The 23,968-nt window shown below is 39.1% G+C and overlaps 9 protein-coding genes across 20 annotated transcripts; 3 read left to right on the top strand and 6 right to left on the bottom strand.

The window, feature by feature from the left end:
• Positions 1-299: 299 nt before the first annotated feature.
• Mvk (Mevalonate kinase) lies at positions 300-2,275 on the top strand. 2 transcript variants are annotated; one of them, NM_001032241.2, is made up of 1 exon: positions 300-2,275. In NM_001032241.2, the coding sequence occupies exon 1, from the start codon at positions 1,015-1,017 to the stop codon at positions 2,185-2,187; it is 1,173 nt and encodes a 390-aa protein (NP_001027412.1). In that variant the 5' UTR covers positions 300-1,014; the 3' UTR covers positions 2,188-2,275. The 2 variants fall into 2 exon arrangements, with proteins under 2 accessions (NP_001027412.1, NP_001260922.1); NM_001273993.1 differs by having other exon boundaries at positions 759-2,275.
• On the top strand, positions 300-2,275 carry CG33672 (uncharacterized protein). Its single transcript, NM_001032242.2, has one exon. It carries the CDS (start codon positions 357-359, stop codon positions 615-617), a length of 261 nt encoding a protein of 86 aa, NP_001027413.1. The 5' UTR covers positions 300-356; the 3' UTR covers positions 618-2,275.
• spt4 lies at positions 2,269-2,852 on the bottom strand. Its single transcript, NM_136958.5, has 3 exons — positions 2,696-2,852; positions 2,472-2,634; positions 2,269-2,405 (listed from the first exon to the last, which is right to left on the bottom strand). The coding sequence occupies exons 1-3, from the start codon at positions 2,762-2,764 to the stop codon at positions 2,287-2,289; spliced, it is 351 nt and encodes a 116-aa protein (NP_610802.1). The 5' UTR covers positions 2,765-2,852; the 3' UTR covers positions 2,269-2,286.
• Positions 2,853-2,986: 134 nt separating this feature from the next.
• On the bottom strand, positions 2,987-3,767 carry CG33792 (uncharacterized protein; the record flags this gene model as incomplete). The annotated part of the gene is made up of 3 exons (NM_001032240.2): positions 2,987-3,436; positions 3,487-3,645; positions 3,699-3,767. 3 exons carry the CDS (start codon positions 3,765-3,767, stop codon positions 2,987-2,989), a joined length of 678 nt encoding a protein of 225 aa, NP_001027411.2.
• Positions 3,768-4,062: 295 nt separating this feature from the next.
• Positions 4,063-7,744, top strand: muskelin. 3 transcript variants are annotated; one of them, NM_165928.1, is made up of 11 exons: positions 4,063-4,199; positions 4,263-4,478; positions 4,561-4,773; positions 4,836-5,178; positions 5,261-5,399; positions 5,456-6,057; positions 6,121-6,339; positions 6,393-6,712; positions 6,765-6,921; positions 6,984-7,113; positions 7,169-7,474. In NM_165928.1, exons 2-11 carry the CDS (start codon positions 4,285-4,287, stop codon positions 7,411-7,413), a joined length of 2,562 nt encoding a protein of 853 aa, NP_725200.1. In that variant the 5' UTR covers positions 4,063-4,199; positions 4,263-4,284; the 3' UTR covers positions 7,414-7,474. The 3 variants fall into 3 exon arrangements, with proteins under 3 accessions (NP_725200.1, NP_001260921.1, NP_610801.1); NM_001273992.1 differs by having other exon boundaries at positions 4,160-4,478; positions 5,456-5,597; positions 5,661-6,057; positions 7,169-7,744; NM_136957.3 differs by having other exon boundaries at positions 4,160-4,478; positions 7,169-7,744.
• Positions 7,745-7,821: 77 nt separating this feature from the next.
• On the bottom strand, positions 7,822-10,633 carry CG17760 (uncharacterized protein). Its single transcript, NM_001043074.2, has 9 exons — positions 10,305-10,633; positions 9,525-9,688; positions 9,273-9,457; positions 9,050-9,204; positions 8,715-8,843; positions 8,525-8,654; positions 8,317-8,470; positions 8,140-8,247; positions 7,822-8,002 (listed from the first exon to the last, which is right to left on the bottom strand). Exons 2-9 carry the CDS (start codon positions 9,640-9,642, stop codon positions 7,920-7,922), a joined length of 1,062 nt encoding a protein of 353 aa, NP_001036539.1. The 5' UTR covers positions 9,643-9,688; positions 10,305-10,633; the 3' UTR covers positions 7,822-7,919.
• A 455-nt stretch (positions 10,634-11,088) lies between these two features.
• On the bottom strand, positions 11,089-12,715 carry CG30054 (uncharacterized protein; the record flags this gene model as incomplete). 2 transcript variants are annotated; one of them, NM_001043073.3, is made up of 8 exons in its annotated part: positions 11,089-11,171; positions 11,350-11,457; positions 11,534-11,687; positions 11,749-11,878; positions 11,949-12,077; positions 12,138-12,292; positions 12,355-12,539; positions 12,598-12,715. In NM_001043073.3, the coding sequence occupies 8 exons, from the start codon at positions 12,713-12,715 to the stop codon at positions 11,089-11,091; spliced, it is 1,062 nt and encodes a 353-aa protein (NP_001036538.3). The 2 variants fall into 2 exon arrangements, with proteins under 2 accessions (NP_001036538.3, NP_001188914.1); NM_001201985.1 differs by having other exon boundaries at positions 12,355-12,662.
• A 528-nt stretch (positions 12,716-13,243) lies between these two features.
• Positions 13,244-23,701, bottom strand: Galphaq (G protein alpha subunit q). 7 transcript variants are annotated; one of them, NM_165922.2, is made up of 10 exons: positions 20,612-20,653; positions 20,360-20,534; positions 20,027-20,278; positions 19,717-19,901; positions 19,500-19,654; positions 19,241-19,369; positions 18,517-18,646; positions 18,301-18,454; positions 17,891-17,998; positions 15,199-17,377 (listed from the first exon to the last, which is right to left on the bottom strand). In NM_165922.2, the coding sequence occupies exons 3-10, from the start codon at positions 20,142-20,144 to the stop codon at positions 17,295-17,297; spliced, it is 1,062 nt and encodes a 353-aa protein (NP_725194.1). In that variant the 5' UTR covers positions 20,145-20,278; positions 20,360-20,534; positions 20,612-20,653; the 3' UTR covers positions 15,199-17,294. The 7 variants fall into 7 exon arrangements, with proteins under 7 accessions (NP_725197.2, NP_725194.1, NP_725193.1 ...); NM_165919.2 differs by lacking the exon at positions 20,612-20,653 and adding exons at positions 22,096-22,874; positions 23,557-23,701 and having other exon boundaries at positions 16,621-17,377; positions 20,027-20,534; NM_165923.2 differs by lacking the exon at positions 20,612-20,653 and adding exons at positions 22,096-22,874; positions 23,590-23,701 and having other exon boundaries at positions 16,621-17,377; positions 20,027-20,534.
• On the bottom strand, positions 16,621-23,701 carry CG45086 (uncharacterized protein). Of its 2 annotated transcripts, none has more exons than NM_001299428.1 (10): positions 23,557-23,701; positions 22,096-22,874; positions 20,027-20,534; positions 19,717-19,901; positions 19,500-19,654; positions 19,241-19,369; positions 18,517-18,646; positions 18,301-18,454; positions 17,891-17,998; positions 16,621-17,377 (listed from the first exon to the last, which is right to left on the bottom strand). In NM_001299428.1, exons 1-2 carry the CDS (start codon positions 23,559-23,561, stop codon positions 22,784-22,786), a joined length of 96 nt encoding a protein of 31 aa, NP_001286357.1. In that variant the 5' UTR covers positions 23,562-23,701; the 3' UTR covers positions 16,621-17,377; positions 17,891-17,998; positions 18,301-18,454; positions 18,517-18,646; positions 19,241-19,369; positions 19,500-19,654; positions 19,717-19,901; positions 20,027-20,534; positions 22,096-22,783. The 2 variants fall into 2 exon arrangements, with proteins under 2 accessions (NP_001286357.1, NP_001286356.1); NM_001299427.1 differs by having other exon boundaries at positions 23,590-23,701.
• Positions 23,702-23,968: the final 267 nt, after the last annotated feature.

Raw genomic sequence — 23,968 nt, 5'->3', positions numbered from 1 at the left:
CGAAAAGTCTAATGGGGTCTCATAATATTTTAGAAATAAGCCCTGTGGTGGAAACTGAATCTAAATATGACAATATGTACTACATCGTTTTAGACTTGAATGGCTGCCCCAAACTATATGAACAAAGACAAAATCTGTTAAATTACTTAGACAACCCCCATATTAAAGTATTTAATAGATATATCGCAAGAAACCCCCCGAAAAAGAACATTTAAAATGGTGCTAGGTGTGGCCAAGGTCAGCGCAGATAGAAAAACTACCACCCGGCTTATGGAAAACCTGTTTTTGCCTGAAGCCCAATACGGTCACACAACCACTCCATCACCTCGTTTCGTTTGAAAAAAAAACCATCCAAAATGAGTAAATACGACTCAAAGTACCTCGAGGAGAAGCTCAAACGGGAACTGCAGACGGAGTACGTGAGTGTTACGGACGAATCAGACGGCTGTGGCGGCAAGTTCAGCGCCGTAATCGTATCGCCAGCCTTCAGCGGCAAGACCCTTCTCCAGAAGCATAGATTAGTTAACTCAACGCTTGCCGAAGAACTGAAAGAAATCCATGCATTCTCCCAGAAATCCTACACACCCGAAGAGTGGGAGAAAGTGAAAGCCCAATAGTAGTACCGAATAAAAAAAAACCAACAACACACATACATATACACGAGCGATACAACAACAGCAAACACTAGCCGCAAAAACCTGTTGTTCGTTTTGCTGATGGTTGCGCTTTCCGATCGAAGAGACGAACAAGCCGAAAAACGCCAGTCGCACAAAGAAAGTGAAAGGGAAAGCACAGGAATCGGCAGCCAGAAATAGGAGTTACCGAATAAACAACGCAAATGATCCACTAAATGCATAAGTTACATAAAGAAATACAGCCATAAAAGTTTAACTACTTGTCGCAGGTCGTCCACTCGAAAGGCATTAGCATTACAATTCGAAACAGCTGATAAACCGATAAAGCCATAGCCAAACGGAATACAGAACACACAATACACGGAGATCATCAAGAACAATGCTCAAGTTCCAGGTCCATTCTCCGGGCAAGGTCATACTCCATGGCGAACACGCCGTGGTCTATCATCGTCCCGCCCTCGCCGCCGTAGTGGGTTTGGGCACTACTCTGAGATTTCGGCAGCTGGAGGACAGCCAGGTGGCAAGTTTTCAACTGGAGGCCCTTAACTGCACACTGGAGATCCAGTTGCCGGAGTTCAATGGATTTTTGGCTGAATTTAGGAGTAAATACCCATCAGATAGCACGGCCAATCTGTTGGAAGCCGTCCGCGCAGAGGTGTCCAAACAACTTGAACGATCCGGAGGCAATGCACCGAAGCAGCACACCCAGCGGGCATTCATCTCCATATACTATTTGCTGGCCGGCGCTGTACTCTCCGCACCCGGCGACAAGAAACTGACGCTGCAAACCGGTTTCCAGGTGCAGGTAGACAGCCAGCTAACCGTGGGTGCGGGTTTGGGCAGTTCCGCCTCTTTCGGAGCAGCTTTGGCCACGACATTTCTCATTTTGGCCGGACACTTTGATAGAGACAGCTACTTGTCGGAGGCAAACCAGGCGTTGATCTCGTCCTGGGCTTATGAATCGGAGCGTGTTAATCATGGCACGCCCTCGGGTCTGGACAACACTGTATGCACCTACGGCGGAATGTTGCGGTATGTCAAGGGCCAGGGCTTCCAGTCGCTGAAGATCCAGAAACCACTAAACATCCTGCTGGTGGACAGTCGTGTGAGTCGCAGCACCGCCGACATTGTGGCCAAGGTTCGTCATCTGGGAGATGCCTTTCCGCAGCTCATCGAGGCCATTTGGCAGGCTTGCGAGGAGCTTGTTGCCGCCGCCGTTCCACTCTACGAAAGCTTTGGCAACGCCCAAGACGATAGCTCGAAATTCGAGCAACTTGAACGCCTGTTCCAGATCAACAATGATCTGTTGAAGGCTATCGGAGTGTCGCACCCGAAACTGGAGCAAATCTTCACCATCGCTTTTAAGCGTGGCTTCTTTTCAAAGCTGACGGGCGCCGGCGCAGGTGGCTATGTCATCGTTCTGCTTCCAGAGAACTACGAGTGCAACGAGGTCTACTGGAAGCTTAAAGAGGAGCTCGAATCGGCGGGTTTTGGTGTTCATGTTACGACTGCCGGCGGCGAGGGATTGCGCGTTAGTTCGCTGGATGACTGATGCGGTTTCGTTTTGTATTGCTATTGTATGTATTCGTGGTTTTGTTATAAATTAAAGAATAAAGATTTATACATGTATTTTGTACGGCAATCTGTTTGTTTATCGTTGACTTCTGTCCCGAGATTTGTAGACAATTCCACGATTCTTCATGTCACGTAAGGTAGACTGCGGCAGTGTTCCGGATACAGAAATGGCATAGATACCACGAGTAAAGCGGGCTAAAGGAAAATGATTTCAAATATATCAGTAATACCCTTTTGGAACGGAAGTCATTCAGGCCTTACACAATCTTTGCCACTTGGCCACCCAGGAGTCGGTGGGCGTAGTTAGGGCAATAATTCCGTCAAAGTTGTTGCTAGTGTGATCATAGACATTGTCCTTGTTGTTTTTCATTCGCAGGAACTCCTCGCAGTTTTCACAGCCATCAGTCTCAAATTGATCAAAACTCTGCGGGCGATAAATGATTTCAATGAAAATGTGTGTCGAGTCTGGGCAAAATATAACCCACCTTCACTAGGGAGCAAACGAGGCAGGCGCGAAGTCCTCGCAGATCCTTGGGTATCGCGTCAAAGGCCATATTTACTTATCAATTATGGGTTTAAAACTAAAAATACAAAATCCGTGCAAAACCAAGCCACGACACTGACAGAGTGACCGTACTCTAAAATTTTCTTGAATCTACGATATCGATGGGCGCCGGTTACACCCGACAAAAATTGTCAAAAGAATTTTCACGAAGCTAACCTTTGTATTAAAACGTGTTTTAAAAGTGTATATTTCCTTAGCAGCTATATGAATTTTAAACAAAGTTCAACGGCTTGGGCAGTGGCTTATTCTTTTTTTGCTTGTAATAATCCTCTAGAATTTCAAAATAGATCAAAACCAGTCCCAAGTGAATTCCTGGATTGGCTCCTGAAAAGTTAAATGCAATTTTGTAATCCTGAATTGGAAGTATGGGCAGAGAGACCTCGTCCAAACGAAAGTTACGCGCAATCAAATGACCCTTTAGAAACATATATATATATTCAATATATTGAGAAAATTTAACTATATTATATATACATAAGCTTACCCTATATGGGCAACTGTGGTTTACATTAGTCCACTCCGTCAAATGGCTAATAGCGTATTTTTGCAGAAAATTACTTTGCGTTTTATTCTTTAACAATTGGCAAACATCAAATTTAAATTTAACGGCGAAGGGCTTGTACAAATTCGAAGAATCCTTGTAGAACACTTCTACTGACATCTGAAAATTTCCATTATTATTGTAATACTTAAATTAATGAAACTTCTCACCTTAATATCAGTTAATGCCTCCTTTATGTCACCATCCATGTTCAATACCGATCGAGTCCAGTTTACAGGCTTCAGAATGCAAGAGACATTGCTGAAATATGCTCCGTTTGCTATGCACTCAGTTTTTCTGATTTTGAAAAAGTATCCATTGGAATAGAACTAAAAACTAAAATATTTTTGAAATCTGTATTTATACGGGCTTATTTACGCACAATGGTATTTGGAAGGCATAATAAAACGCCCAAGTACACACAAGAGACAGCAAGCCACTTTGCCATCATTGAAACAAATAAACATAACTTCAACCGAACAACTTAAAGCATACGCTAACTACATTTTAATAACTTTGTACACTTGATAAAAAGGTATCACGGTTGAATGAACAAACAGCTTTCAAATAAATAATCGATACGCCACGATACACTTATCTACACTTTAGCCAAAAAATCGGCTTAACGTAAATTAATTTTTGTTAAAAATGCACTATCGCTCGGAAGTAAAAAAGCGTAAAATGAAAAGGTCGATTGCTTGTTTTGATTTTACAGCCTAATTCTATTGGTTATTTACACAATGCTAATTGTTGTTAAATGCTAACCGTTTGCCAATGTAATGTAAGACAATCGGTTAATCGACCCCCTGATGAGATAACGGCTACGCCCCTGGCGATCAGCTGTTACGCGGTTGTTTTGGGTGTGGAACAGGGAAGCACAAAAGTACGGACAAGAAAGAACGGTAATAACAGCTACAGCCGAGCTCCGTTAATCTTTTACCGCTAGGATCGTTGGAATAGAACTCGCCATGTCCTCCTCCTCGACATCCAGTCCCACGGACAACAGCTCGCACGGATCGGTGGCGCTGTCCTCGGCCCTTAATCCATCTTTAAACCCGGTCTCCGGCACGAATACCAGCAGCCAAAAGCCTTTTTCGCTTTCCGAGCGCCTGAACTTTGAGATCTACCGTTACTCCAGCTACTCGCCAAACTATCTGCCTGAGTAAGTACTAATCTGGAAAAGAAAATGGATGCCTCGCATATCGTAATTGTTAAACGGGCATCTTTTTAATTTCCATTCGTAGAAACGTCCTGGTGGACTGTCCCAACGACCAAACATCTAGGTGGTCCGCCTACACGAACAGCCCGCCGCAATTTCTCACCTTGAAGCTGCGCCGTCCCGCCATTGTGAAGAAAATCAAGTTTGGCAAGTTCGAGAAATCGCATGTGTGCAACATCAAGAAATTCCGTGTTTACGGCGGCTTGGACGATGAGCACATGGTTTTGCTGCTGGAGGGGTAGGTCATTCAGCTGGTTTTCTGAAATGCATTATTTAATATAACTCAAATATTTTTCCCAGTGGCCTAAAAAACGATAACGTGCCAGAAGTATTCAACCTGCGCTGCCTGACCGAAGACGGTTCGGAAAATCTACCAATACTGTACCTCAAGATCGTGCCCCTGCTCTCCTGGGGTCCGTCGTTCAACTTCAGCATTTGGTACGTGGAGCTGCACGGCCAGGACGACCCCATGTACACCAGTGCTCGCATGAAGAACTACAACTCGCTGCGCGAGGTGGAGATCATCAAGCTGTGTCTGAAGCACTTCCGCCAGCAGGGCTATTTGAGTGCCTTTGGGGCGCTCCAGGAGCAAACGAATGTGCAACTGGAGCACCCGCTGATCAGCGAACTGCATAAGTGTCTGGTAAGAAAGGAATCCCCAGCATAGATCATGCTATAAACCTTTGAAGTTTGGTATTAAATTCATAAAAAAAACTGGTTCTTAGGTTTTGCAGGGCGACTTTGAGAAGGCTGAACGCTTTATAGTCGAGTGCATAGACGAGGGCCTAATGGATGAGTATTTACATAAGCAGGACTACAAGCACAGCTGGCATATGAAGCATACCGAAAGCGACATAAAGCCTGGTAACTATTTTTGCCTCCAAATAGCAATCATTAGCAGTTAACTTCCTCTATTTCAGGCAATCGCGGTGGTCACCAGCTGGTGGTGGATGCCAAAAGGAGACTTATTTATCTCTACGGCGGCTGGGATGGCTACCAGGACTTGAGCGACCTTTGGGTATTCAATATCGAAGATGATCAGTGGACGCTACTGTGCGAAAGGTCAGAGCTTTCCAATGGACCCACACCGCGATCCTGTCACAAAATGGTCTTTGATCCCATCAGCGAAAATGTATTCATGCTTGGTCGTTACCTGGATAACTCGATACGAACTTCGGATTATATAAAGAGCGACTTTTACCTTTACGATACGAGGGCTGGCAACTGGATGCAAATATGCGATGACACCAGCCAAGTGGGTGGTCCTCAGCTTGTCTATGATCACCAGATGTGCATGGATACCGATAAGCGTACAATTTACGTTTTCGGAGGCAAAATACTCACGCCTCGCAGTGTCAATGCCACGGGAGCGATAGAACCAGAATATTCGGGGCTGTTCTCCTATCACATAGCAACGAACACCTGGGCTCAGATTCTGGTGGACTGCCACCATGCCAGCGCTTCCCTGGCAGATGTGATGTCCATCAAGTCCAGGATCACACACTGCATGGTTTTCCATAACGTAGGTTAATTATACTCTATAAGCTATGTATACAGATATATGTATTTGTACGCGCTATTATAGAAACATCGAAAACTTTACATATACGGCGGACAACGAGGGAAGGAGGATCTGGATGAGTTTCTTAGCTACGATGTAGACACCCAGGCCATATCGGTTCTCAACAAGGAGCACCCGCATCACGGAACCATCGCTGGCAACGAAGCCAAATTCGAACCTTCCTCCGGTTATACTTTACGTGCCACCATTGACTGTGAACGTGATGAAATTTATATTTTTTCTGTAGGTAGTTCTGACATTATTTCGGCGTTCGTATTTAACTTCTTCGTTTTTAGAGCCTAAGTAAGGTGAAGGATCGTCGTGATATACAGCATATTGATGCATCAAACTCCTTTTGGGTTTATTCCTTGCGCAATCACAAGTGGTCGAGGATATATTACTGTCGCCACAGTGGCCAGGATGCCAACTCAATTAACAACATGAATATTTTGGGCGCTAGCAAGGGTGATGGAACCTTAGAGCCGTGCCCTCGCTATGCCCACCAGCTGGTCTATGATGATGTGACCAATACCCATTATTTGTTTGGCGGAAATCCTGGAATCTGCCAGCAGCAGCAGCTGAGACTTGATGATTTTTGGCTTTTATGTCTGGAAAAGTATGTAATTTACTAGCTGAATGTAATCGATGATAATTTTATTATATTTTAGACCCAAACGAGAGGAGATCCTGAAGCATTGTCGGTTTTTGGTGCGTAAACTGCGCTATGAGGAGATGACGCGCCAAGATCCCTTAAAGGCAATGCAATACTTACGGCATCATATAGCCGATGTCATTGATCACAGCGATGCGGAGCAGTTGAATAATGTATGTCTAAAAAAAGAACTTCAATTTTTGTAGCTTTCTTATATCTGAGTTGATTATTTTAGTTCCACAAGCTTGCGTCTTTACTCTTCAAAAACCATGATGGTAACCTTGACAGAGAATGCAACACACCTGCGTTGTGTGCTGATGCAGACGATCTCGAAACGGATTCCGATGTATCGGCAAAGATCAAAGGTTTTATTAGTCAATAATGAATTCGTATTGGATAATTCAACTTGTATCTTTACAGAGGAACTGGCTGATGGACCCGCTACCGAGAACCTCTCCCTGGAGTCGAACGAAAGCATGATCTCTTCTGGCATCTCGGAGACTGCATCTAGTCCGAGCTCCTCCTCCTGCACCAAAAGGGCGCGGACGGATTGCACACCCGAGCTGAAGAATAAGCGAGCTTTCCTGTTCAATAAACTGGTGCAATTGATGCCACCGAGCATGGTCCAACCTGAACGCAACCTTAGCGACTTTGTGGTCATGTAAATGTTAACGTGCCAAAACCGATTCAATACGAGCCCCCATCCAAGATTATATTTAGCTTATTAAGTGTGTGAGAGTTTTGTTTTAAACTGTTGATCATGATGTGATGTTTAATTCGCTTGTTTGCCCATATAAGGTTCTACGGTTAATGCAAAGCATGACATATATATGATTTTATTGTGATAGTTCACGTGTACTGAAACCCCGGCTAAAAGCAGCTGGATTCATAGTTAGTGCGTTTAGGCTGAATAAGAACAGTATGTAAACCGAGTTATATTTAATGGATTGTATATGTAAACATAAGATTGAAATAAAAAACAGTTTTTTAACGTCCAAAAGCAACAAGGCGCATTTAATATACATCAGTTTATAATATAATAGCAAACTTATAAATAATTAAAAAGTTATTTTCTGTTTTACATACATTTATTTCCCTATTTTTAAAATATGATACACAAAGGTTGTTACTCATCAATATGATTTAAATAGACATTTTGTAGAAATCGAGGTCACAGCAAATTAGTTTCACTTAAATGCAATTCCAGAATTGTGTCCTTGACAGCAGTGAACACGAACTTAATATTTTCAGTATCTACAAAACCAAAAAACACTTTTTTAGTTATTGAGTGTAAAGCGTCCTTAGTTTTTATGTTGAGACACAATAAAACACAAGCAAGGAATTCAAAAAGATGTGTTTTTTTCAAAAATCAGAATATAAAGTTGACTTACTTGTAGCAACGGTGAAATGAGGATAGATGCACTTGTAAGGATCAGGATTCACGCTAGTAAACATGTACAATATGAATTCTCGGGCCGCCTTAGCATCCTTCTTTGGACCTGGTTAATAGGATGTCGAATAAAATCCTTTATATGACATGTACATACGTTTGATTGATGTCAACTTACCATTATATTCAGGAAAATAGTCTGCCAAATGCGTTGACAATATTTTCTTTTTAAATAAATCCTCCTTGTTTAGAAACAGAATAACGGACGAGTGTTGAAACCATGAAAACGATATTATATTGTGAAATAAAGCTTTAGATTCCTTCATACGATTCTGAAATAAGGAATTTGGTTATTCATTGGAAGAAATTGAATTTCAAAAGAATACATCATTCTCCGATTCAGCCAAGGATAGATCAAACTCGGACATGGCAACCAAAAACATAATTGATGTCACATTGGAAAAACAATGAATCCACTTTCTTCTCTCCGTTCGCTGACCAGCGACGTCCACCAATCTGTGTTGTGTTGTACGATTTAATTGAAGTTATTAATTTTACTATATTTCAAACAAATACCTTATCAGAAAACCGTCCAAATTGAAGGGATACTCAACAATATTGGTTGTTGGCGCTCGAACATGAAGAATGTCCTGATCAGTGGCCTGGTAATCACTCCGTTCAATTCGCGCTATGTCATTCAAAAAGCTAATTGGATGAAAAATGAAGCGATTTTAATTTAAGTTATTTATTTAATTATGCTTAATACAAATGCTTAGATAAAATGTAACTATTATCACATTCAAGACACATAAAATAAGCAGAAAAAGAGTTGATTTTAAATGGGTTTTCTGTGCACGATTACCCATGTGTGCCTCTCAGATATTTCTTAGTAAATCAATCCGCTCACTCACTATTCAGTTGAATCAGTCAGCTGATATTCCCTACGACGATTGTAGCACTCCTTGATGCCAGCATCTTTCCAAAGAGTTTTGATGGCATTCAAGTAGGGCGCCTCCAGTCTGGTAACTGTCTTGTAATCGATGCTCTTCACCAGATCGGCAAGTTTCTGTGGATCATAAGATTTCGTTGGAGGCAAATCAAAATATGTATTATTGCTTCAGGAATTAGTCTTACACTATGCTCCTGCTGACCGTAGGGAATTCGCAGAGTATCCATTGCACTGATCATCGACTGTATGGCCATGAATATGTTTTGGAAAACATTTTTGGTGAACTGCTTCCTCTCCTTGTCCAAAAATCCTTTGCCGTGAATGATGCGCATTTGTTTGATGAATGTGGTCTTGCCCGATTCACCTGTGCCTGCGATTGTGGATTTGTTGGGTATATACACAGGCCATGAAATTAATTATTCTACGATTTCCCTTACCCAGGACCAATAGCTTAAGTTCACGTCGAGCTTTCTTCTTTTCCGCTTTCAGGAACTTATCAATTTCCCTGCTGATACGCCTTTCCTCACAAGCCTGGTCCGATAGGCAGCAGTCCATGGTTATTCCTGCAGGCTTATTCTCTGGTTCCTTGATTATTTCGATTCTTTATTTGTTGAGTAAAGAACGCAATTGGTCAATATAAATACGCCTTTCTTTGATCTTTACTTGATCGTTGCAAGTGTGTAACACGTAGAAGGATAAGTTTTCTATCCTGTAGCTTAATTAATTAATATCAACAATTATAGATCCTGTCCGTTTGTCCGTATGTCGGGATCTTGGGAACGATATGGCTAGCAAGTTCACTGAACCCGAATCTAGAATGCTGATTCCAGTGACACATGGGTAATTTACTATGACGACTCCGAAAGTTTGGCCTTGAAAAATATCATATGAAATAAGGCTCTGCCTATACGAATATAATATTATCTTCGCTTTGGGTATTAATACAAAACAAAAGTGTTACTCACTCCAAAATATCGAGCTGAACATTTTGTCGAGTTGTAATTATTAAATGTATGCCGAAACCCAAATTGGCATTGTTTTAAATGAGTTTATAAAATATTTCATAAATAAAATAAAGCAACTATAATTTTTTGATTCTGTCGACTGAAATGAATCACTCATACATACAATATATTATGTATGTACGATTATAAATCCTTCCTTCTGCGAGTTCCGGATAACGGAAGTGATAACACGTTATTTTATAACTGACTCACGTGCTTACAAAATATTTTCTTTTTATTTTTTAGATACAATTTTACATTTATTTCATCGTTTTTTGGTCGTTTTTTTTCGTGCTTTTTAGGTTCGCTTTTGAAGTGATGAAACGATTTATTGAAATTTAGTCACATGAAAGCACTATTATTAATTTCTAACTTTTTTGTAGATTTTAAATTTGTTTCACCAATTTTACGGGTTTACTTAATTTTTTTATTTTTTATTCCTGTTCTGTAGGTTATATATAAAATTTTAAACTTCCGAAACGTGGACTAAACAGAATTTTTGCAAAATTTGTATATTCTGTCTTGAGAGTTTTTCTAAGACTAATTGGGCGGCGCTGGGCGAATTTACATTTTCACCCGCACGATAAAATTGTTGAGAACTGAGCTTACTTAATTCGCCCTACTCAAGTCACTAAGAGCGATTTTTAAGAGAATTTGTTTATCTCTTCCCATTACCTTACACTTAGTTCACTCTTTTAATGTAGATTAAGTTAATTTGTAATGGCAATAAAAACACAAATAATTATTTCTAAGAGCCCAACAATGCGCGGCTCTTATAAGATGAACTGGTTTTTATTAATCCACGAATACCAAACTGTAAACGCCTAAAACCATATTAAAAACTAAATTTATAAGACATGCAAATAATTTCTTAATCGATAGAGGTAAAGAGAATGTATAAACATTGAATATGTGTGCTTATAACAAAGTAAGAGCAAAATTTATTTTTATTATCTACATGGGGAGACCACATAAAAGTTGGGGATCCACACCCATATTAAAACAGATTACTTTCTTTTAGGTTGCATTGCAAAATTGTATCCTTAACTGCAGCGAACACAAACTTAATGTTCTCCGTATCTAAAAATGAAATAAATAACTTAATTAGATGGGATTTGTAACGTATTATTTAGCTTTTTGTTAGGCTGTACGTTACTGCATTTACATTGTTTTTTCAAACGAGCAAAATACATAATCTCCCAATATAAGAACAGAACAAATGCATTTTAAGCCAAATAAATCAAGACAATACACTTACCTGTAGCACACGTAAAATGAGAATATATCTTTTTATATGTATCTAAACTAATGCTTTGAAACATACGTAGCACGTATTCCCTGGCCGCATATGCATCTTGTTTTGGACCTGTTTTGTAAAGAATTAAGTATTAAATATATTGATCAAAATTTGTGTGTAAATCCATATAACTTTTAACGCCTACCATCGTATTCTGGAAAATAGTCTACCAAATGCGAATACATTATTTTCTCCTCTAACACGTCCATCTTGTTAAGAAACAGAATGATTGAAGCATTTTTAAACCATTCAAAGGTTATGATAGTATGAAATAGAGCCTTTGATTCCTCCAGTCGATTCTGCAATAATCGGATTTTATTATTGTTGGCGAATAATTAATAAAATGCCTTCAAGTTATACATCGTTTTCGGATTCCATCATGAACTGATCATATTCCGACAGTGCTGCCAAAAATATAATCGATGTTACATTCGAAAAAAAGTGAATCCATTTTCTTCTCTCAGTTCGCTGTCCTGCTACATCCACCATGCTGTTTATAAACGAGAAATTTGTTAATACAATAAAATTAATAAAACTGCCCCTAAAAATTTAATATATACCTAAGTACATAGCCATCCAACTCAAAAGGATAAACGGTAATATTAAATGTAGGCTCTCGAGCACGCAGAATGTCCTGATTAGTTGGCAAGTAATCAGCCTGTTCAATTCGACCTATGTCACCCAAAAAACTGAAATAAGAAAATGAGAAAAAAGCAATTTTGGGTATCGCTCCTGGTGTCCCAACTCACTATTCAGTGGAATCAGTCAGCTGATATTCCCTACGACGATCATAGCACTCCTGGATGCCAGCATCGTGCCAAAGCGTTTTGATGGCATTCAAGTATGGATCCTCGAACGTGGTAACGGTCTCGTAATCGATGCTCATCACCAGATCGGCCAGTTCCTGTGGATCGTAAGATGTTGTTTAAGATTCAGTGACTTCAATTAGATCAATGTTTCACTTACACTATGCTCTCCCTGACCGTAGGAAATCTTCAGCATATCCATGGCCTTGATCATTGACTGCATGGCCATGAATATGTTCTGAAAAACCAGCTTGATGTATCCACGCTTGTCCTCGTCCGAGTAACCGCTGCCGTGGATAATACGCATCTGTTTGATGAATGTGGACTTCCCGGACTCGCATGCGCCTGTGGATATACGCACATTGTATCCTTGATACATCCCAATACATCCCACTCCACGTACCCAATAGCAGTAGTTTGAGTTCCCGTTTAGATCTTTTTTTCTCAAGGCGCAACTGTTTGTCAATTTCCTCATTGATACGCCTTTTTTCCATTGCCTCGGTCGATGAACAGCAGTGCATATTCATCTTTAAATCTTTAAATTAATTTTTGATCAGTATCTAAATGAGAATGTATCTTTTTTTGTGCTCTTCTGATAAGTTTCCGTAGTTATTCATTGGCTAAGATGTGGTTTTTCGTATCGTTTACTTTTCTTTTTAGTGTCCTTAAAACCACACTTTTTCTTCTATGCAACGCTCAAAAACACGTCCGTAAGCCATCGAGAATGGCCGAAAACTGATTTGGATTTCCAAAATTAAAAAATTGAATTCCCGTGCCCTAAAAATGTTTAATGACCTCGTGATAAAACACATCAAAACACCCAGAGAAATATCGTTAAAAACATCCCTGAGGATTTCTAGAACTCCCAATTCCCAGTGAGCGCATATCCATTATATAATTCAATCCACCACACAGCTCTACTGTTTAGTCAGTTACAAAATTCTAAAACTAAAATATTGATTATGTATCGAACTCTGATATATTCGAAATGCGTTTTCCAAGAGGTAGAGAATAGCATATCGTAGTCGCAATATCAAAACACTTATGAGGTCTTTTCAATATACTTTTATTTATATTATATTGGTTTTTTCATTAATATTAAGGTGTACATAGATACTTTTAATTATCTAAAAAATTTGTTTAGTTACAATTGCCACGCATACAATCGCCGTTTGCTCCGTCAATATGATTTGTATGACAAATGTATAGACACCCAGGAAAACCCCGTACGTCCAATATCAATTCAATCAATTCAATTCAAATGCTACAGTTATCAATAGTCGGCCCATGGACATGTTGGACTGTCTCTGTCTCCAAATCGGGGCAATCGGTCTGTGTGGGATTGCCTTAATCCTAGGCTAAGCATGCAGTTTCAGTGGATGTTTCATTAGCTTCCGATTTACACGTATGTATGTATATGCTTAGGTGTGCAATGGAGAAACTAGAGTCGAATATTACTATTTCTCCCTAATGACGCCCGAACTCACAACTAACATTTCTTACTGCTTATCCCGATGCTGAGTTTATAGAGGGTTTTATTTCAAAACCGAAAACTTCGTCTAGCCATTCCTATTATCGATAATGTAGTTTTCCTCAACGTCAAGGGCGATTTTCATTCGGGATTCTTTTTTAAGAATTTTTTTTTTTCATTTTTTTTTGCTTTTCAAGCTTTCTTATGTGGAATGTGGTCATTCTTTCATTTACATACATAGTTAAAGTAAAAACTAGCCACCGAATGCCATGCCTAAATGGTTTTCAAGTATCTGAAAATCGTGGCCATACTTATCGAGTATCCGGCCCGAAGGATCAAATTGCATCCTTCGCTTTCATTCCGCTCTAGATTTACACAATTACATAAATTTCCCATTTAAATTGTTGTCCCTTTTGCTTGCAGTTCTGTTTGAGTTTGTTGCTTAGAAAATTTCTTTTTTTTTAAATCTTAATTCCTTACAATATTCTGAAATTCCTTTAGCAATCGTCGGATTTGTGTATTATGTACTCGGCTTCTCTATATTGGAAATACATATCTAGTAGATTCATCTGCGTTACTTTGGTTTTATCATGTAATTTTAGTTATTAATCGTAACAATTGTAAGTGTAATCAAAATTATAAATTGTATATAAAAATACAAAATACATACATTAATGGTTTATATCAAATTCTCATTTTATTATAGTTCATTTTGCGTTTAATGTACACTTACATACACATGCTCGATTATGTGGTATATCTCTCGGGAGGCCTTTTGAATGCCCTCGCGAGTAATTTGCCAAATATTTACATACAACTGTCTGACTATCGGTGCGTATCATAAAATTAAGGAACCAATCTATCAACCCAAAGCACAACAATCTGGCCATACACACATGCTGATAATCTGAATGTCTCGGGGCTTTTAACAGGCTCCATTAGTGGTACAAAAAAAAAAAATAAATCAAGTTTGGAGTACCCATTTGGAGTCTGTCCTATATATAAAATATGGGGATTCATTATGCTGGAAAGGCACAAAATGTTAGGGAAATCATATCGAAATCGATCAATTTAAAGTGTGCGTATGTGTGGCTGCAAAGTCGGAACATTTTATCATTGAAACCGCCGAAAAACTCTTGTTTTAAAGGATGGAATTTTCGGAAGAAACAAATCGCAAATGTTAAGGATCAAAATAAATGGGAGACTTTGTCTGCTCGCTGATGCTGATGCAATTCATTGGACGGAAAACTATATATATGTATGTCAGTGTGTGAATGTCTATAATGCCGTGGATATAAAAAATGGGCCAGGCCAAAATCGGAGCTACCAAATTGGATGCCAGCTGTGAATTTTTGTATTCGCATATTCGCAAGAACCTAAACCGATTCCATATCCATACCGAACGGGCCCTCAAAACTCATTGGCTTTTTTTTCTCATTGTGTTCTCGGCTACATCTTTTAAAATACACATTGACTTATTGAAGCTTTTTAAAAGCTAATCCATTGGTTAATCATAAAAATGGTTTAATTTTTACTTTACTTTTACTTTCACTATATGTGGTTACGAGGATTAAAGCTTTATACAACACACTGTTGAATCGTACTTAAACTAAGATGCGTCTTGGTTTTTGGTTATTCGCGGTCATAGGAATATCTCAATTCTCCACTCCCATGAGTAGTGTCTTCCGCTTGGAGTCGTGGCAAAGTGTCTACTCCTCTGTGGCCCCGAGGGAACTAAACGCCAAATGATGGGGATGTGGGTTGAGGGAATCTCGCTCGGTTGAACAAAATAAGTGTACTATAAATTATGAAAAACATTTTGCATCATATTTATTTTACATACATGTACGTTTCAATTGTTTTCCATTTTATTTATTTTTTGTTTCCACATATGCGTAGAGTAGAATTGTTTTTATTTGGATTTTTACATAAATAATTTGTTGATGGGGTTTTCTATTTATGTGCGTCTCATTTAGTTATCCTTGTATATTAAATTAAACTAAAATTATAAAAACAAAAACAAAACACTGAACCCACTTGGCCAGACATCGCCGTTTTGGCTAGCCGCCAAAGCGAGTCCCTTGTTGCATACATTAAGATCTATAAAATAAGCAAACAACTAACAAAGTTAATGTAAAAAGTACGAAAATCAAGCTATTTTTGATAACAATGTTTCGACTGAAATTTTGATGGCAACAAAAGTACGTGAGAGCAAAACTTTCCCTTCTGATAGTTGTGTTTCTCGACCAGTGGTATATCGCATTTGATTGGATTTAACCTGATGTCTGATTAAATATCAATAAGTTGTATGGATTCTGCTGTTGCATGTTGCATGTTGCATGGGTGGTTATCGACATTTTTTACAAACACGTATTTAATGAATGCTCCATGTAAATGTTTCTGGCTTTTCTCATACAAATCTAGCTCCTATATCGTTTTTGTATTGGTTTGCATGCGTTTCATTTCTTTTCTTTTCATTCTCATGGTATTAATACGAATCGTAATTTACAATGAATGGAGCTCGCGCAATGCAAATTAATCAATTTTTAAATTGTTACATATGCGTTTATGAATTATTATATCTGCTTTCATGTATAGTTAAATATTTCGGTAAACAATAGTATCAATATTTACGGTTTACTGTTTAGCTTAATAAAAAATACAGTATTATCTGTGATTTCGTTTTCATTCATTTTATCATTTTATCAGCTTATCATTTTCGGTTTATTATTTTTACACGCCTATATGCCCTGAAATTCTAATAAGAAACTTCTTGCATATATAATTCTTTGAATATATATATATTTCGGGGGATTTTTACGCAAAAGTATGTTTTTGTTTTTCTGTAGTTATTTAGTAAAATGTTGCTTTATTATGTTATGCTTCAGTACGACAAAGTTGTTTCAGTTTGTTGTTCCTTATCAAGCTTTTGATTAAATTTACGTTTCATATTTTGTGTTTCGGATTTTATTACAAAAGTTACTATAGTAATAAATTTATTTAAATATTACAGAGTGACAACAACTAATTCGGACGATATTTTGTATAAAAACTTTTCAAGGAAATCATGTTTCTTGTGTAGGAAGGAAAAACTACCATCAGATTTATTCAAATCTAACCAAAAACTCTATCGATTGGGTACCAATCATTTCTGGCCACTGTCTTTTTGACTTTCAAGAGTTTTCCTAGTCGAAACAAAAAAAAAAAATTCACACAACGTTTTCTGAAAACTTTGCCGCTAGAAAGAATAGAAGTACTGCAATATAAATAAATGTTTTACGAATCGTCACATTCGTAAGAGAAACTCTGCCCTGATTATTTGTTGTCACACTGTATCAGATTTTGTGTTATTTTTCTCTCAAATTAAAATGTATACATCTTTTTCATCATTCTGCTGATGCGGTTTTAGCATCTCAGTTTAGTATTCTATTTATGCTACAATTTTCGGTTCCTGATGTAACAAACGTAAGAAACTTTCTCGGGTCTAATTTATGCCTAATTTTCGGCCACATTCGCTCGCTTCTCAATTCTTCTTTTATATTTAGTAAATATGCGAAAAAGGAATTATATGAATGTGTATGTGTGTTTGTATAAAAATCACAAAAATAGTTTTTCGATCCAAATCCAGTTTAGACCAAATTATATTCCTTAAGGTTCGATTGCAGAATTGTGTCCTTAACAGCTGCAAACACAAACCTTATATTTTCCGTATCTAGACAAAAGAAAAGAAGGCGTAGTTAGTTTGATTTTGTCAAATAATCCTATGATAGTAAACTGCACACATTTTCCATTCACGATATTTCACAGACTATATTTAGTTTTTATTGAGGGACTTTGAAAAACAAATCATATACATTATAAATAAATAATTCATTTGCATTGCCACTTTTCCTGATATCCGCACTGCCCGCCTTAGCCCAAATTGAATTCCTTAAGTGCATTTTGCATAATTGTATCTTTGACAGCGCAGAACACAAGTTTGATGTTTTCGGTATCTGTTTACCAAGAGATCGTTGTTTTATTAGAAATCAATTCGTTTAGGTTTGCAAATTTGACTAGCGATACACAACTACTCTCTACTCTAGATCAGCGGCAAAAGCAAATATGCAAATGTAAATGTTTTTCACACAAAAGTTTACCTTTTGACCAGTCCTTTTTAGGCTGAAAACTAAAATCACATCCACACACAATTTCTGACCAAACACAGAACTGGCAGCAAACTTACCTGTAGCACACGTGAAATGAGAATAGATAATTTTTTCGGAATCTGGATTTAAATCTACAAACATTCGCAGTATAAACTCTCGGGCCGTTATTGCATCTCGCTGAGGACCTGTTTCGATAAGAAGGCGAATATGAAGTTACGTCTAGCGTGGTTCTACGAAAACTAGCAAATAATCTACGGATGATATTGGCGATTTAAGGCAATTACATAGATCTTAAGTACATAAGGTGAAAATCCACCTGTGGCCGTTGTGAAATGCGAATAGCATTGACGTTCGGGATCTGGATTGCAGGCCAAGTACTTTTTCAGAACGAACTGTTTGGCCGCAGCGTGATCCTGTTTTGGACCTGGTTCATTGCCGCATAAAATCGTACATAATTATGGCCACCTTTATCATGCGGAACACTTACCATCGTATTCAGGAAAATAGTCTACCAAATGCGAATACATTATTTTCTCTTCCAACAAGTCCTTCTTATTCAGGAAAAGAATAACTGACGAATTTTGAAACCAAGGGTATGTAATTATAGTACGAAATAAAGCTTTAGATTCCTCCATTCGATTCTGTGAAAGCGTACAGGTGATTATTTGTTTAAAAAAAATATATTCATAACTTGAAATCATACCTCATTATCAGATTCAAACAAGATTTGATCGTACTCCGATAGCGCTACCAAAAATATAATTGATGTCACATTCTCAAAGCAATGAATCCACTTTCTTCTCTCGGATCGCTGACCACCGACGTCTACCATTCTGTTTATTAAGAAAAATATATTATTGTAAGAAAAGTTAACCAACAAATTAACTACATATAAGGCCAAACATACAAGCATTTAATTCTAGAGCGCAAGCAACGAATCTATTAGTAACTAAATTGTAAGAAATCGTCTTCACTAGCTTTACAATGACCATTTACATTACTAGCCTTGCCGGTAATTACCAATTGATATTTTTAATAGATACCTAAACACAATGCCATCCAAATCGAATGGATACTCAAGAATGCCAGTTGTCGGCACTCGAGCACGCAGAATATCCTGCTCGGTTGGCAAGTAATCAGCCTGTTCAATTCGAGCTAGATCGCTCAAGTAGCTAAATTAGATAAATTAATACACTTTTAAAACAATGAACGGAACCAAAAGCAGTGGCAAAAATAGTTTTGCAACCCGTCTCAGTCCATCAATTTCGCTGAAGGCCCTAACTAAGTCCCTGAATTGTTTGCTTGAAGAGACATGCGCTAAAGAAATTCTTAAGTGTGTAGTTACAAAGTACAAAATAAATTTTAACCATAACCAAACAAGAGGTCATGCACATGCAACGAAGTAAGGGTAGAAAGATGGTATGTACCTAAATCTGATTTCTTCTAAATCAAAGGGATACTCAATTATCCCTGTTGTGGGCACACGAACTCTTAAAATGTCTTGCTCAGTGGGTAAATATGCAGGTTGAGCCACACGATCGAGATCCTTCAGATAACTATACATAGACAAGATAATTGATTTAGTTTGCATAGTCGTTTCGGTAGTTTCAGTCTCTTCAGTTCGTTTTTCGGTCATTTTGCGGACGGATTTAAACCGTTCCCTTTGCATGCCAACGGTTAACTTACTATTTGGCTGAATCAGTCAGCTGATATTCCCTACGACGATCATAGCACTCCTGGATGCCAGCATCGTCCCAAAGCGTTTTGATGGCATTCAAGTATGGATCCTCGAACGTGGTAACGGTCTCATAATCGATGCTCATCACCAGATCGGCCAGTTCCTGTGGATCGTAAGATGTTGTTTAAGATTCAGTGACTTCAATTAGATCAATGTTTCACTTACACTATGCTCTCCCTGGCCGTAGGAAATCTTCAGCATATCCATGGCCTTGATCATTGACTGCATGGCCATGAATATGTTCTGAAAAACCAGCTTGATGTACCCACGCTTGTCCTCGTCCGAGTAACCGCTGCCGTGGATAATACGCATCTGTTTGATGAATGTGGACTTCCCGGACTCGCCAGTGCCTGGGGATATAGGATTGGAAAATATATATAGCCATAAGCGGCGGGCAAACAATGCAATTAGCGAGGCGGCTTCAATTGCATTAAGCCAGGCTAAGTGCAATCGAAATGGGCCATGCTCCACTTACCCAGTAGTAGCAGTTTAAGCTCGCGGCGCGCATCTCTCTTGTCCCGGCGCAACTGCTTCTCGATTTCCTGATTGATGCGCTTTTGTTCCTTGGCCTCCTCCGATAAACAGCACTCCATGCTAACTAGATTTATAGACGCTTTCGCGTGCTGCTGCCACTACGCTCGACAGACCGTTCCGTATATAAAATGTATGCTGTTTGGATGGTGGGATGGTCTCCTGGACTCCCTTCTCTGGACCCTCGGACACCTAGCTAATTGGTTGTATGGCGGGCGTTGAATTCACCCGTTCCAAGTTATAGATTCTGTTGTAGTTTCGATTGGTGCATTTGTACTTCGGCTTTGCTCGCTCTGCAGACCTCCTCCAGCGCTTACGATCCAGGCTCTCTTTGGCTATTGCTATTGCTAATTACGGGTCTACGCTAAGTTCTTGACCAGATTTCGGTGACTCGGAGGCTGAGAGTGATGGTTACTAATGAACAAAGACCACATCGAACGATCCAAGAACATCTGCAAGGAGACAAAGCTTTGATTTAGTGCTTGCATAACCGAACTGTAGGATCTATCCAACTATTGCTGCTACGGACCACCACAGTTGTTGGCCCAACGAGAGTTCGCCGCGTTGTGTCCCGTGCTGACAATTAACATTTCATATTTGCTAGCCTGCCCCACTAGCTGGCGACGTCGATGACGACGTCGGATATAGATTGCCCATGGCTACCCATGACTACCCCGGGACTTCCTCTGACCATGGCATTGGCTTTGGTTCTAAGTTCTGGGCCTGCTCTCTCTGCGCAGACCTGGGATCGCCCTCTACCAGGTGGCAATAGATTGAGGAAGCGTTCCCCACAATGCCCCTCAGCCAAGTTCAATGCAAGAAAGCTGATTTTGGAAAATATATGGCTTCGCTGGCCACAAGTTAGCGAGAGTGTTCTCCTATTGGGTGGACCAAGCAGTCTATGGATAAGAAGAATTGGCATATCATTCTAATTCGGAAATAAAAAAGTCACATACCGAAACTTATGATGCAAAAACACAGCTCTATACACAAAACTGGAATATCATTGCATAAACTTTAAAACTCTTAATGTACTTTTATCGTTAAAAGATATGAGTCCACCCGAATCCGCGGTTCATTCATGGGTTCAGCATAGGGCATGCCTATAGAATATAGCCTATAACCACTGGTGCTATTTCCTCTCTTTTCCAACCCCTAGTTTATATATCGAGTGATGGCTAATCCAATTTCGTTTGGCGAACACATTGACATGGGTCGAGGTAAGGCTTTCAGCATGACCACTACCAAATATCGATGGAATACCTAGCAATAATTTTGACAAAAGTCTGACCAGGAGAATTTGGCGGGCTCAGGTGGGCGAATATGGAGATCTGGATAATGATGGCTAGACGCATAGTATTCGGGAGGATTAGTGGGCTGCACTCGGAACACATTGCTCGCTGAGCAAAGCCACAAAATCGAATTAGCAGTGGCAGCAAAATTCAGGGGCAGGGGCACGCAATTGGCGCAATGAAGCGTTTTTTAACAATAGTTTGCCAGATATATCATGCCACCAAATCAGAGGGAGATTTACCTACCGCGAACTGGTCTTATCTGCCTTACATATTGTATATGCTGATGATAAACCACTCTGAGATAACGTTTGATTTGACTTCTTAATCTTTAGACGACTACTGCTCTTCTGAAAATCACTGTTCTAATGCAACCCATTTCCGAAAAACCATTTCTAAGCCGGAAATAGCTTCACGTTACTCATGCAGTTCCTTATCGCATCCTCAGCCTATTTTTGCTGGAGAATTTATGAGCTCATATTTTAGATACAAAAGTACCCTTTCATTATGATGAAAGCATGGCTTTTACACAAAATAAATATATTCGAATGGATTTGAATAAGATGGATGACAATCCATTAAACTCGCCTGGAGAATAATTCGATTTTTGGATTATAATATATTTCGGCCAGTTTTTAGTGGCAACCAACAAGTGGTCGGAGTCAAAAATTAACCACGAAATTACGATTCTTGTATTCAATGAGCATTCAGTATTACTTACTTAACATTACGGAGACACGGGACTAAAGGTATTCAGACGAGATTCTCCAAAAAGATGTTCCGGTTATCGTCTCGATTTGTTTTAGCTACCACTATGTTATACAAAAAATATTGAATTTCGGGTTTTAGTACGCCGATTGAAGTTCTTCCGGATTGATCGTGTTCTTTTAATTTTTGTTTTTGGTTCCCTGCCGATGTTCGGTCTGTTTTAAATATTTTTAGTTTAATCACGCGATTTGCTTTGCGGTGCGTTGGTTGGTCTTACGTTTTTTAGTTAGCTTAAACTAATTTCAAAAGCATTTCGTTTTTAGTTGGTTTGCGGTTTGGAAAACATTTGTTTTTAAGGAACGTGTGTAGTTGGTTATATATTTTTTACTGGTGCTTTTTAATATAAAAGTTACGATAACGTCTGTTCGGCTTCCTTTTAATGTAAATGTGTGATACGATACTATTTATATATGTAGATATATATCTATATATAATTTTCCCTTTTTGCTTCTAGTTTTCGGTGTGTATGAGTGCTGTTGTTGTTGTTGTTCTTGGTTTTTAACGTTTCTTCTTGTTGTTGTTGTTTTTAAACACCAGTCTGTAAATGCAACGAAGTTTCAACAAATATTCATTGTAGTGTAATTGAAACGGAAAAGTATGTACGACGACAACGACGACGACGAGCGGTCTTCAAATTGATTTCACACGAAACACTTAGTGGCTCCTTTTGTATTTAATTTTCTGCATATTTTATGCTTCTTGTATTTGTTTATTTTTCTGTATGCAGTGGAACTGCAAGTAAAGAAGAGAGACAGAGAGATAAGGAGAAGAACGATGGGGGGGGGGGGTGGTATTATGGGTGGTAAGGTGGGAATATGCATTCCGGAAAATCATCATCATACTGGCTAAGGTAAACACACACGACCCTCAGCTACCATTTTTTTTTTCATTTTTTGGTTAGCCCACCCGTTTTAAGCCCAAAAATATGCACAATCCACTATGTAGTTACGCGACCCCAACTAACTTCTCGCTGGCATGCACCGTTTAGTGGCAAAAGAAAACCACATTGAGTTAAACAAACTATTTCTTTTTTAAATTTCTCAACTTTTTTCCTATTCGCAGTGTTTTTCTCGGGCAAGCAGTGCGACTTGCTGCGCACTGCTTTACGAACGAATACACACAAATATAAGCGAGGGCGTTAACGAAACGAAAAAATTTTGATAGCAATGCGATTCGAAGATTTCGCGATTCGATTCGCCGTTTGTTTAACAATTATGGGGGGGCCTTGCTTAATGGCCAGCACTGTTTGGCGAAAAAATACACTTTACACTGGCATTTCGGGGAACGTTTTCGGTGCTGCTAAATTTTTTTTTTGTCGAGGGGGGGACTTTTTCGGGTGGCTGCCAGGCGGCTGCGGATGGCGACCGCTGGCTGGCGGGGAGTCCGTTTGACGGGGATCTTGCTCGAAACTCACAACATATTCGATTTGGCATCGCTCGCTACTCACAACATATTTAATTTTGCATTTTTCGCTAACGTTGACGCACGACCCGACTTTCGATAGCAGGAGGCGTTATTTGTCCGAACCTATCGGCCCTATCGTTCGTCGATATCGATGGTCAAACCAATCGGACGGCATTTGAACTAGTGGTGGCAAGATATCGATGATGGAATAGATGCTCTTAAATCAAAGTCTTCATTGTATTACATAAGGAAGGAGTTTTATTTGCCGCATAATAACTAATAGAAGTGGTTTATAACAAATAAAAACGGATTTCCTGGCAGTTCAGCTTAATTTGAAAATATATTACTTTTGGTATTTTTTAGTTGCCACCCCCACCACAACACATGTCGGTGTTGCCATACGGATTTCTATTCATGTGTGT

This window comes from Drosophila melanogaster, chromosome 2R, assembly GCF_000001215.4.
Source record: "Drosophila melanogaster chromosome 2R".
NCBI classification, from domain to species: domain Eukaryota; kingdom Metazoa; phylum Arthropoda; class Insecta; order Diptera; family Drosophilidae; genus Drosophila; species Drosophila melanogaster.
This window is presented reverse-complemented; position numbering and strand designations above follow the sequence as displayed.